At 47.8% G+C, this 12850-nt stretch overlaps 1 protein-coding gene across 1 annotated transcript; it reads right to left on the bottom strand.

The window, feature by feature from the left end:
- Positions 1–1258: 1258 nt before the first annotated feature.
- Positions 1259–3097, bottom strand: LOC123042612 (trinucleotide repeat-containing gene 18 protein; the record flags this gene model as incomplete). Its single annotated transcript, XM_044465037.1, is given in 4 exon segments — positions 1259–1329; positions 1655–1744; positions 2444–2491; positions 2596–3097. Coding segments are annotated over 4 exon segments (656 nt in total), but the record flags the coding sequence as incomplete, so codon positions are not given.
- Between the last annotated feature and the right edge of the window lie 9753 nt (positions 3098–12850).

Genomic DNA, 12850 nt, shown 5'->3' with positions numbered 1-12850 from the left:
TTTTTTTCTTTTCCCTTTTTACACTTTCTTGTTTTTCATTTTTGTTCTTTATAAATGTTCAAAAAATCTTAAGGAATTGGGAAAATGTTTTCGAGAATTTGAAAATTGCTCTTGGATTTCCAAAAGTATTTACGAATTTGAAAAAAATATTATTTGGATTTCCAAAAATTGTTTCGAATTTCCAAAAATATTCACCAGTTTGAAAGAGCGTTCATGAATTTCAGAAAGTGTTCATGGATTTAAAAAATATATTCCAAGACATGTTGTAGAATTTGGAAAATGTTCTCGGATTCAAAAAAAGTGTTCCAAGTTTTGAAAAAATGCTCGCGGGTTCGAAACCGGGAGTTGGAAAAAATGTTCATGAATTTTAAAAAATGTTCATGAATTGTTTTCCGTCAAGTTCAAAAAATGACTGTTTGTTAACAAAAGTTTACAATTTAAAAATATCTTGGCGAATTTTGAAAAATGTTAGTGGATTGGAGCGCTAGTAGACGCGTCCTTTTTAAAGTATATACTGACTTTTCGCTAATTGTTGCACAGTTTAGTTGGGGCTCATTTGGAATTTACTAGGCGAGCTGGCTGGACGCGACAAACCGGCAATGCTACACGTACAAACGATTTACAGCCTTTTACAGAATGGTTAATCTTGATTGGTCAATAGGTGAGCGAGGCGGCTCATCCTTTGAAAATCGGGGGGAGAGGTTTGTGATTGGTTGTTAGATAAAAGAAGCGTGTAAAAGCGTGTAAGTCTTTGTATGCCTAACATTTTTGCGCGACAAACTGCTTAGGTATGTGACCCGAGCCGCTCCCCACTGTAACCAGTACTACCAGCCGCCGCCGCCCGGCAAGGAACTGCCGCCGACGAATCCCCACCCGCCGATCTATCTCCACTGCTACCCGCCCTAGCCTTGCCCACCGCTCCACACCACATAATCCCACGCCCACCGCCGGCCTCTCTGTTACGGCTGCTGCCGGCGCTGGACGACGGCGGCTGCGCGAAGCCCCAGCTCGCCGCCGTTGGTGGCCGAACCGGTCATCAAGCTGCCGGCGTTCCGTGGGTACTTGTCCTCTTCCATCTTTCCGAATCGGAGCCCGCTTGTAGAAGAGAAGAGAGAGAGAGGACCCAACACTCGGAGCTGCTGCATCTACCAGTTCGATTCAGAGTCTGAACCGACAAGGATCCAATGAAGAAGGAATCCGGGCGATACCAGTGGCGTTTTCGGACTCGGATTGCCAAAACCTACTCGAATCAGCACTGAGGTCTGTAGGTACACTGCGGTCTGCTTCGATCTTGTCACAATCATCCCTCTTCTTGCACCCTGCGTGCTCCTGAACATATTCCAAAAGGATGGAGGAAATTTCAACATGTTAGAGTTACCACTTCAGAAAGATGAGTTAACTAAAGATTAACACATCAAGACATTGTTCCCCATAACACTTGCAAGCAAAGCTAAGATGGAAATAAATCATTTCTTCATATAAAGAGTGCTAATTGACAACAAAATGAAACAATAACCTAGAACAATGGCATGTTAGAAACTAGTAAGAAAATTAACTCAAAGATTCAACTACCATAGCTATTCTGTGTAGGAATTTTTATGTGTTGACACCATAACATATTGTAAAAACACAAAGGCAACTTCAATAACATTACCTCTGGAAGTTGAGGTGAAGCCTGCTGCTGAGTATTCTTCTCCCTCTGCTCCTGATGGGCAGAACCTTCAGTGGGTGCCTCTGCCTGGGCCTAATAACAATAAAAGAATGAATTTTAGCGCTCCTCAGCATATTGCAAAAGCACAGACGAAATTCCCATGTTAAAGTGCTTCCACTTCATAAATACTAGTGTCTAGATTAATTTTCTGATAACAAATCTTTTGACAGAGGAAGTTCATACATTTGACTTCAGGCTCTGTTACTAAAAGGCTGCAGTAATCAGGACACGACCTCATGATTTCCCCACAATTTACAGACAACAATTTCAACAAGATAGCCAATTGCTTCAAAATATGATGCCATACTGAGAGAAGAACCACGACCAACAATGAATGTGTACTGCTGGCCGACTAAAATACCAACCTACTCCAACATTTGCCCAAGATTCCTCCTATACACTGAAAACTGATACATTTGATGCGGCAGCGAGATTTCTTGCCAAAAATATCACAGGAACCACTGACAAGACATGATCCTCATATTTATTTCCCTACATTTTACAGTCGCAATCATATATGCTATCACGGTAAATAGGATAATCAATTAATTAGCACAACGATTTGTTCAAGACTCTGCTTCTATTACAGCAAGTCAAACTGTCCCCAACATTTGCCCAAGATACTGCTCCTATTTATTCTGGACTGGATCATCCCCAAGGATTTCAACAAACATAGGGATCACAATTCTACATCCCGAACAGAAATGAAGTCCAAGATTTAGGCTATAATACCTTTATAAGATTGTGCCAGAGCTCCGCTATGGCGTGCGACGATGTCACCTGCTCGACAGAAACCAAGAAACGCTCAAGAACGCAATCCAAAGACTCCCAAGAACTCCAAGAAACAGCAACAGAATGTCGCAACAAACCAAGCACGCCATCACCTGCGCCTCCGGCTTCTTCTTCTTGCTCGTCCCCTCGGCCAACGACCCACCCGCCTCCTTGATGGCCGTCTGCTCCCGTAGCAGCTGCTGGAACACCGCCGTGCTGTCGAACGGCCGGGCTCCGGAGGCCGCGGCGTCGGCGTCCTCGGGGCTGCTGCCACCGGAGCTCGAAGATGAAGACTCCGAAGAAGGAACTGCGGGTGCGGATGGGAGATTCTTGCCCTTCCGGTCGAGCCCCGCCGCAGCGGAGCTCGAGCCTCCGGCCTGCTCGCGGTCCCGCTCTTCTTGGGGCCGCTGGAGGGGCGCTGCAGGGGGGAGAGGTGGCGGCGAGGAGGCGGAGGCGGAGGTGGCGGAGGCGGCGGCGTTGGAGGAGTCCCCGCGCTGCCCATGGGCCGGTTCTGCTGTCCCTGAACCGGACCCCATCGCGGCGGGAGAACCTTGGCTCATTACGCTGCTGCGGGAAGGACCAAAGTGGTAATGGGGACAATGTGAGGGGCGTGGAGGAGAAATGTGCTGAGGGTGGGGCTGGCAATCTGGAGAAAGCCTTGCGGTTATTTATAAAGGTGGCATGGTACGGTGAGTTTGTACGGAGACGGGGAAGCTGGCACGGTTGTTTGCGACGTGTTTGGTTACATCACTAGATCGGTATCGCGCCTTGGCACGAGGGTGCCGTCCCCAGCGTTTTGGTCCATCAGATATGATAATGAGTTGGGAATACTACTGATTTTGAAGTGCTGAAAGCTTTCATAAATGGGAAATAAAATATTTACATAAAATGCATTCAGATACATATAAAAATTGGTTTCTTTGTCATACATAGACATGATGACACAATCATAATATACACATGAGTTAAATAATAAGTCTTGGCAGGTACAAAAGATTCGGAAGTCCTAATTAAAGTTTCCCCTAAATGAGTACAGTCCTTAAGAAAAAGCTGCAGAAGTAATTGGTTAATAAAAGCATTTTAGAACTGTATATATTAACATATATGTGGTTGAAGTTAAATACAATATCAAGCTCACATACATTCTTGAAGCACCTATTAAATGTTTCAACAAAAACTGCGACTTTTATTGGAGGCTTCAGAAACATCCAGCCGACAGTCTCAAATTGGAGGCTTGAATTAAAGAAGGATCTTCAACTACTTCAACACAAGATCAAAGACAAGCATTCCATCTTGTTATAGCAGTGGTTGTCAGATAATTTTGAAATGATTCTCATGTTGCCCAAAACTGAAACTGGATATTTTTTTCTTTTGCTTCTGTTTTCTCCTTTCCCTTTGTAACATACTATTTTTTTAATGAAAATATACCATAGAACTATTGTTCTACGGTTTGCAGCTCAAAAAAAGTGAAATTACCTAAAGGGCTACGTCCATGTTCTTCAGTCCTAATCACACTGAGGAAATAATAGAAAACTCGTACACATGACAAAAAATAGATCTTCAGTCCTGCAAGAGAACCATTAAAATATGGGTCCAGAAATCAACATGGGTTTACGGCCTAAAGGAAGAAAAATATGCGTGTAACTTTGCACAACATATTGAATGAAAGGTACGATAATATCAACCTACAAAAAATGACTATGTATGGATTAACAACACTAACCACTGTATGTCTGAGTGAAAAAACAAAACTGAATCAGCAATGTAACTTTTATATATATAGCTATCAGGTTACAAATTACAATGCACAAATCGTCAATGCTAATCTCGATGTGCTTCAGGTATTGAACAAGCAGAAAAATAATTAGCGACATGAATACAAAAAATTGGTCAGTAAAGATTAGATGAAAATGAAAAAGAAATAAAGAAAAATAGGAATCAACCTGGACACAATGTGGATATTTAATCTCAGCAGGACAGTAAACCAATTCCAACTAATTTCCTTTTTGACATAAATATTGGTGGAGATCGTCACGTTAATTAGAAATCAAAGTTGAGCGCACTGCTCAACATCGTAATTTGGTGGCTGAGAACATGCCTCTTTCGCCTTGACAGCCTCCATGCCCTTAAGTGCTGCGCTGGCAGCACCATATGTTCATCTCCCTCCAAGGGCAGAAATCAACATGGCAGCATCATAATTAATTAATACTAATAGGACGGATTAATGTTAAGAATACGAATGGGGAAGTAGCTCAAATGATAACTGAAACTCCAGATCATTCATATATCCCTCTAAACCTTCATAACTAAAACAAAATCTGTCTAAAATCGGTAACTACATGAATGGTTCACGGAGCTTGTATCCCTATAATAAGGATATAAAACATCTTAGCGCAATACTCTCTCAGAAAGAGAACAACTTAGTTCAATAAAGCAAACATCTTATTTCTGAAACCTGCGAAGTTATAAAAAGAGTTGAAAAGATTACTAATCTGAATAGGAGCTCTACAATTTAGAGGGAGAAGAAAATGGAAAAGAAAGAATGAGACAGGAATGCTACTATGAACACAGGTTATATATGTGAAAATCAATAATCTCTATTTTAGAAACACCACTCCTAACTGGAGCATGAAACACGACAGTAGAAGCATGAGCCTCCAATGCTTCTGAATTTTCTTTTAAACTCTACTTCTAAGATTTTTAGTCTACTGTGATTATCACTTTGATTGATATGCACACATCGACTTCTTAAATAATAGAACTGGACAACTGCCATGCCATCCAACATCACCATGACAATAAAGGTGTGGCTCTACATTTTTTGTTGACAGAAATACAAAAGGAATGAAACATAAAAGGCCGTATGGCCACAATAAAGCATACCAGAGGAATAACTTTGCATACTATCGGTGTCAAAACCGGCGGATCTCGGGTAGGGGGTCCCGAACTGTGCATCTAGGCGGATGGTAACAGGAGACAAGGGACACGATGTTTTTACCCAGGTTCGGGCCCTCTCAATGGAGGTAAAACCCTACTCCTGCTTGATTGATATTGATGATATGGGTAGTACAAGAGTGGATCTACCACGAGATCAAGGAGGCTAAACCCTAGAAGCTAGCCTATGGTATGATTGTTGTTGTGTCCTACGGACTAAAACCCTCCGGTTTATATAGACACCGGAGAGGGCTAGGGTTACACAGAGTCGGTTACAATGGTAGAAGATCTACATATCCGTATCGCCAAGCTTGCCTTCCACGCCAAGGAAAGTCCCATCCGGACACGGGACGAAGTCTTCAATCTTGTATCTTCATAGTCTTGGAGTCCGGCCGATGATGATAGTTCGGCTATCCGGACACCCCCTAGTCCAGGACTCCCTCAGTAGCCCCTGAACCAGGCTTCAATGACGACGAGTCCGGCGCGCATATTGTCTTCGGCATTGCAAGGCGGGTTCCTCCTCCGAATAATTTGTAGAAGATTGTGAACACCAGGATAGTGTCCGGCTCTGTAAAATAAATTCCACATACCACCGTAGAGAGAATAATATTTGCACGAGTTCAATCTGCTGACGTATTTTGTGGCGTGACGTCACACCACAACCAAGCCTTTACTTGAATCGTTTTTATTATACCACCTCAGCGCGTTTAGCGAAGCGGTTTCCTTGGCACGTCTTGTCGAGACAGAGATCGTTTCCCCTTATTCCGGGATTCTCATCAATACGGACGTGGGTAACCCAACCGCGCCCGTTGCCACGCCCCCCCCCATCGAAGGCGAGTTCCAAACGGTCACGGGGACGGCTCTTGGTATTCTCCCCCTTTATAATGAGACCAAGGCATGTTCCTTTTCTTCAATCCTCCATCGAATCCGCCCCTCGCCCTGAGTTCCAACATCCAAGGCTCCAGATTCGGGCGCTTCGGACCTTCGACAATGTCCGGCTCCGACCTACAGGGCCGGTGGATGCCCTCCTCCGTCACGGAAGAGGACGTGCTAAAGCTGAGAGACGTCAGGTACTTAACCTACGAGATTTCGCATAGGTTACCTGCCCAAGGGCAAGTCATTCCTACTCCCGAGCCTGGCGAGAGTGTCATGTTCGTGCCTCACCTCCGTCGGGGTTTAGGCTTCCCGATGGATCCCTTCGTGAGGGGGCTCATGTTTTACTATGGGCCGGAATTCCACGACTTGGCTCCGGAGTCCATCCTCCATATCTCATTGTTCATTGTTGTTTGCGAAGCCTTCCTCCGCACTACCCCTCACTTCGGTTTGTGGCTCAAGACCTTCAGTGTGGAGCCAAAGATGATCGAGGGGCGACAGGCAGAGTGCGGAGGGGCCGTTATAAGTAAGAGGGCCGATGCTCCATGGCCCGAGGGCTCCTTTCAAGAGGAGCTTGGTTTGTGGCAGCATGAGTGGTTCTACATCACCGCTCCCCGGGGCACCAAGCAGGTGGCGCCACCCGCCTTTCGCTCGGGCCCTCCACAACGGCTGCGTCATGGGTCAACAAAGAGCTTGACTGGGGGCCGTCCAAGGACGTGCCACTTTTGCAGGGCCGCATTCGAGACCTCCAAGAAAGGGAAATCAATCTGGTTGTAGTGGCGCAGGTTATGCTGATTCAGCGCTATCTGCCCTGTAAACGTCGTCCCCTCCGTCTATGGGAATTCAATCCGGAGGGACCGCGAGCTCTTCAACACTTCATGGGTACGACACCCATGGAGATGTATAAACTGTTCTTTGGATCACAAGAGATGTGTCCGGACTTGACCGAGGACGCCGTCCTAAGCTGCAATCGCCCGGATACTCAAGTGAGTAGTCCTGTGTCCGGTCGTACCGTCTGTTTATTTATCAAAGATTTTCCTTTTAACCAGCTATCCCTTGAACAGGAGTGGATAGCGAAAGCAAAGCTGATACGGTGTCCGGCCCCCCTCCCTGAGATCACGCCGGATCCCGTATTAGTCAAGATGTTGGAGGTTATGCCTCCAGAAGAGGGCGAAGGGGAAAACAGGAAAACTACCGCCTCTGCTAAGGAGGCTCTCAAGAAAGGGGGGATCGAGAATCCCTCCTTCCAGGGGGAGAAGAGGACCGCTTCTGGAGATCCGGAGGCCAAGGCCTTCAAACGGGGGAAGAAATCTGCACCGGAAGGTCCTGTGCCAGGAGAAGCCCTGGCCGCACTGTCTCCCCAAGGGAATCAACCCTCCAGCGAGCCGTAAGTGGAAAAAGGGGAGTTTTGTAATAAAGGACACCCCTATTTTTATTTCTGAGGATAACCGAAGTTTTTATCTCGTAGTTCGGATCTCCGCCCCTCTAAGCAGAGCTCATCTTCGGGGGATCTTCGTCCGGAGATGATGGAGAGCGAAACGCCTCCATCTGCCGCACCGTCAGGCGGGGCGGACGACCCTGAGGTGTTGTCGCGGAGGGTCTCCCCGAGTCCAGCGGGGCCGGAGAGTTTGGCACCAACTGTTGTACGGCCGGGGGAGCTGAAGGATCTGCTCGAGAGGGCGTCTATCTCAGAAGATCACCATACATTAATGAGTATGGTGATTGAAAGAATTTCATCCGCTGAGAGCGGGTTGCATGAGGCCGTCAGAAGTTTGCTGACGGGGTTTGAGGTACGTAAAAATGACATACCTTTTGACAGTTTTGCACGTAGAGTGCACCCTGTATAGATAGTAGCCCCTGAGATTCGGTACGTTGTCAGGAGTGACGGCGTGCTGAGGATTATAATCTCAGTGTTAAGATGTGCCGTTCCTATTCAGGGGGCGGAGCGTTCGGTGGCCAGCCGGACTGATAGAGTTGCCGAACTGACGCGGCAACTGGACATTGCGGATGCGGACATCGTGCTGGTCAATAAGCGACTTGACGAGTCACAAGGTGAGTGGTTTCTCTGCGGTCACCTGGTAAGGGAGCTGATGCCCATGCCTTACAACATGTATGCTTGATGCAGATGGCGCCGCTGCTATGGAGGACCTTCGGGCAGAGCTTGCTCGAGCCAAGGAGCAAGCCAGAAGGAGTGATGCGGCTACCTCGAAGGCAGCCGAAGAGCTAAAAGCCGAAAAGGCTGCTCACTGCCGAAGCAGGGAGGAGATGGCCGGAATGGCCGTGAAGCTGAAGGATGCTACCGACCGCTATGAGGTTCTTGAAAGAGAACGCCGAGTGGAGCAAGAGGGCCTGAAGAAGGCCACCGCCGAAGCCAAGGATGCCCGTTCTGTAATGCGGGCTATAAAGGAGGAGTTGCGTTAGGCCGGAGACATTGCGGCTGGAAAGCCCTTCCTGCTGCGTAGGAAGTTCACGGATCCGAAGTATGCTTAGTTGGGCCAGCTGTGGGGTGCAGAGGATCCTTATCTAAATTTGGCGGCGAGTGCGGCGGACGCAGTCGTGCACTTCCGAAGCCAAAAGGATCACGAAATGGAAGAGCTTTTTTGGTCTCAATTCCATAGTCCGGAGCGTCCCCTTCCGCTAACCGATCGGTTGGCTGAGTGGGCTGAGCTGAATAGGCTGTCCGGACTTGCCATGAAGGATGTCGTGGCTCATCTGTGGCCGGAGAGGCCCAAGCCGAAGAGTTATTTTGGCTTAGTGCGGCAATTCCTTGATGCGGTGCCGCATATCAAGGCGATGAAGCGGTCGTCATGCATAGAGCATGCACGGATGGCTCTCGCCCGTGTCAAAACATACTGGGCAGAGATGGACGCCACCGATGTTGCATCCCGGGATTCGGACAGAAGCCGATTGCCCGCCGAGCACTATTTTGAGGAAGTTCTGCGGGGCTCTCATTTAGTAGAGTCGCAGTGCTCGAAAAACGTTATGTTCAAATGACATGTATGATTTGTAAAACCATAAATATAAGGTCTTTTATACTTGTGCGTTCAAGTATTGAAATTTCTCCTGTGCGGCCGTTAATGTATATGTATATATAACCTGAAAGATGGCAGTCTTCGGCTTCAGCCCCCACGCACATGGTGCGGGGGTGTTTGCAAAAAAGCGCATTTTCACACTTAATCCAACGTCTTGGTCCTTTGAAGGAGGTGATAGCATAGCAAACTAGGCAACCGGACTATAATGCTTTATCACTTTCACTTAGCCATAGGAGCTCGATAGTGGGGCTACTATATAGCCCCTAGAGGCACCGCGCTCTCCGAACTCGGGGCGCGTGTGTGCCTGACCGGGAAGCGGTCCTTCGTCAAAGTGGAGGAATTCTAAACATTCCAGTAGCCAATCGAGTGGTTGACCAGTCTCTCGCTATATCATGATAGTCAGTTTTCGGCTTTCTCTACCGAGGTGCTCGCCCGGCCGAACCGGGGCACAATCGAAGTAGTTCTCCTGGTGTCGCGTTAGTCGATGATACGGAACGTAAGGCAGCAAAACACAGGAGCCGGGCAAACCCAACATTTGACCAAAGACATGATTCAGAGCTGATGCATATAAGGCCTAACTCGAGACGCCGGACACTCCCTGAGGTATTCGGTCTTTATGATAACGGGCAGAACAATGCCCTAAGCCCCTAGTGTCCAGGTACGCGCGAAATCTTCTGACGCGGCCGATGCCAAAACGTCAGCCTCCTCCTTGGTTATGGTAAGAAACCGGGGGATGTGTAGCAACAAGAGACAGTAAAAAAGGTTTACGCAGGGTCTTAATCTGAAAAGAATCCTTGTAACGGGTCCCTGCTGCACGTCTGCGCCTGTGTCTCCGTTGTGCTGTATCCTGGACGGGTGTAGCACGTTGTTCATCTGTAAAAGAGAAGAACTTAGTTTGAAAAAAGATCGTGCGAAAAATGCATGTAAAAAGAGTATGATTTTAAAAAAATGAATAAAATTGAGCTTTATTGGCTCTCATTCTTCGTTTGTGCAGCCCCTTGTAAAGGGGTATGCGGCTGGGAAGCCCCTTGTTTGTTTATGCCGGACTCGCCTAGCCGTGTCCGGGGTCTAAATGACCTGTTTTAGGGGCTTCGATCAGCCAGGCCGGATTAGTTTGTGGCTGTCAAGGTAGTCTCATGTTTTTCCGTGGTCGAGGAACACTCTAAGTTATCCTTTAATGAGATGATGCCGCGTGGACCAGGAATTTTAAGTGTAAGAGGCGCGTAATGCGGTATTGCGTTAAAGCGGGCGAAAGCTTCGCGTCCCAATAGTGCTTGATGGCTACTTTTAAATGGGGCGATATGGAAGATTAGCTTTTCGCGACGGAAGTTGTCGGATGAACCGAACACAACTTCTAGTAGTAAGGAGCCCGTACTATTGGCACAAGGGCCTGGTGTCGCTCCTTTAAAGGAAGTGCCGCTATGGCGAATTTTGGTAGGGTCTATCCCCATTCTGCGGATGGTGTCCTGGTATAGCAGGTTTATATCACTGCCACCATCCATTAGGACTTGTGTAAATTGTAGTCCGTCGATTATAGGATCCAATATCAAAGCAGTCCATCCTGCATTTTGAATACTTCTGGAGTAATCCTGATGGTCGAAAGTAATTGGTTTTGACATCCAATTTCGGGACTCCGCTGGGATGGACCGTGCGGCGCGTGCTTTAGCAGGTGCTGCACTATTTTTCCTTGTTATCACATGAAGTGAGTTCACTGTTTTGACTTCTAGTGGGAAAGTCTTCTGTTTTCCGGCGTGCTGCTTGTGGGGTTCGTCATCGTTGCTTGGTGTGTCGAGCCCCTTGTGTTCGGCGTTAAGTCGGCCGGACTGCTTGAAAACCCAACAATCTCTGTGGGTATGGTTTGCAGACTTCCCGGGTGTACTGTGGATTTGACATATCCTATCCAAGATTTTGTTTAGGTTGGATAGCTCGTCACTGTTGTCCTTAAGGGGCAGTGTTTTGTTATTCGGCCGAGAGCTTTTGAACCCGGCGTTGACTGCCGTGCTATTTAGGCCATTTTCCTTATTCCGGGCTGATCTTTTCTGCGTCGTGATTTCCCATTTCCATCCCTGACCTCGGATGTACTCGGGTCGCTGGTGCTGCATCTTGCCAGCCAGCTATCTTCCCCCGCGCAAAAGCGGGTCATGAGGCTTGTTAGCGCGGCCATTGTTCTTGGTTTTTCCTGGCCAAGGTGTCTGGCGAGCCATTCGTCTCGGACGTTATGTTTAAAGGCTGCTAAGGCTTCAACGTCCGGACAGTCGACTATTTGGTTCTTTTTGGTGAGGAACCTATTCCAGAATTTGCATGCTGACTCTCCGGGCTGTTGAGTTATGTGACTTAGATTGTCTGCATCCGGAGGGTGGACATAAGTCCCCTGAAAATTTGCTCGAAACGCATCCTCGAGCTCTTCCCAACTTCCAATGGTATTTTCTGGGAGGCTTTTGCGCCAATGCCGAGCTGGCCCTTTGAGCTTGAGGGGTAGGTATTTTATGGCATGGAGACCGTCTCCTCTAGCCATATGTATGTGTAGGATGTAATCCTCGATCCAGACTCCGGGGTCTGTTGTTCCGTCGTATGCCTCTGTGTTTACGGGCTTGAATCCCGCTGGAAATTCATGATCCAGTACCTCATCGGTGAAACATAGTGGGTGTGCGGCGCCCCTGTATTTAGGTGTGTCGTTATCTTCGAACACTCGGCGTGTTGTGTTGCTTCCTGGAGCCTTCTTTTTTGGCCCATAGATGGACCTGACCGGGCCATCCTTTTTCCGAGGATCCTTATGTGGATCGTGTGCCGGCTTGTGTGCGGTGCCGCTTGCCGCTCTTAGCCTGTCATCTGGTCGTCTATCCGGCCAGGCAGCCTCTTTGTTTTTTGACTGTGGGGGCTCTACGGCCTCCTCGTCAAATTCGGGCAATAGCTTGCGCTTCGGGTAGCTCTTTGCTTGGTGACTATTGCTGTATTTATCTGCAGTCTTGAGTACTTTGCTCCATCTCATTCTGAGTACGTCTTCCGCTGTTTTGAGCTTCCGCTTTTGCTTCTTCAAACTTCTTGCAGTGGCGACGAGCCTTTTGTGAAGGTTCTTATGCTCCGATGATGTGTCCGGCGTGAGATCGTCTGGACTGTTGTTTTCACCGGGGATGGGTTGCTCGTCCAATTCATCCTGTTCGGATGGTTGCTTGGTGGCATGTTCATCGTCCACTGGTTCGCCCTGCTCTACGACTGGGTCAGTATGGGTGCTGTTGTTATCGAGGCGGGACTTCGGGCGGCGCTTGCGTCGCCGTTTTGGTTGTTTTTCGGGGGAATTATCCTTCGCCGTGTCCCGTTGTTCCTCATTATCGCTTCCTTTTGGTGTATCCACCATGTATACGTCGTGAGTTGAGGTGGCTTTCCAGTGCCCAGTAGGCGCTGGTTCTTGGTCGTCTCCGGCATCGTCGTCCATACCGTCGATGTCTTCGGAGTCGAAGTTTAGCACGTAGGTTAGGTCGTCGACAGTGGCTACGAAGTGGGTGGTGGGTGGGCTTTGAATTTCTTCGTC

This window comes from Triticum aestivum, chromosome 2B (assembly GCF_018294505.1).
Source record: "Triticum aestivum cultivar Chinese Spring chromosome 2B, IWGSC CS RefSeq v2.1, whole genome shotgun sequence".
Classification (NCBI taxonomy): domain Eukaryota; kingdom Viridiplantae; phylum Streptophyta; class Magnoliopsida; order Poales; family Poaceae; genus Triticum; species Triticum aestivum.
Note: the sequence above shows the minus strand (reverse complement) of the source record. Positions and strands in the feature narration are given on the sequence as shown.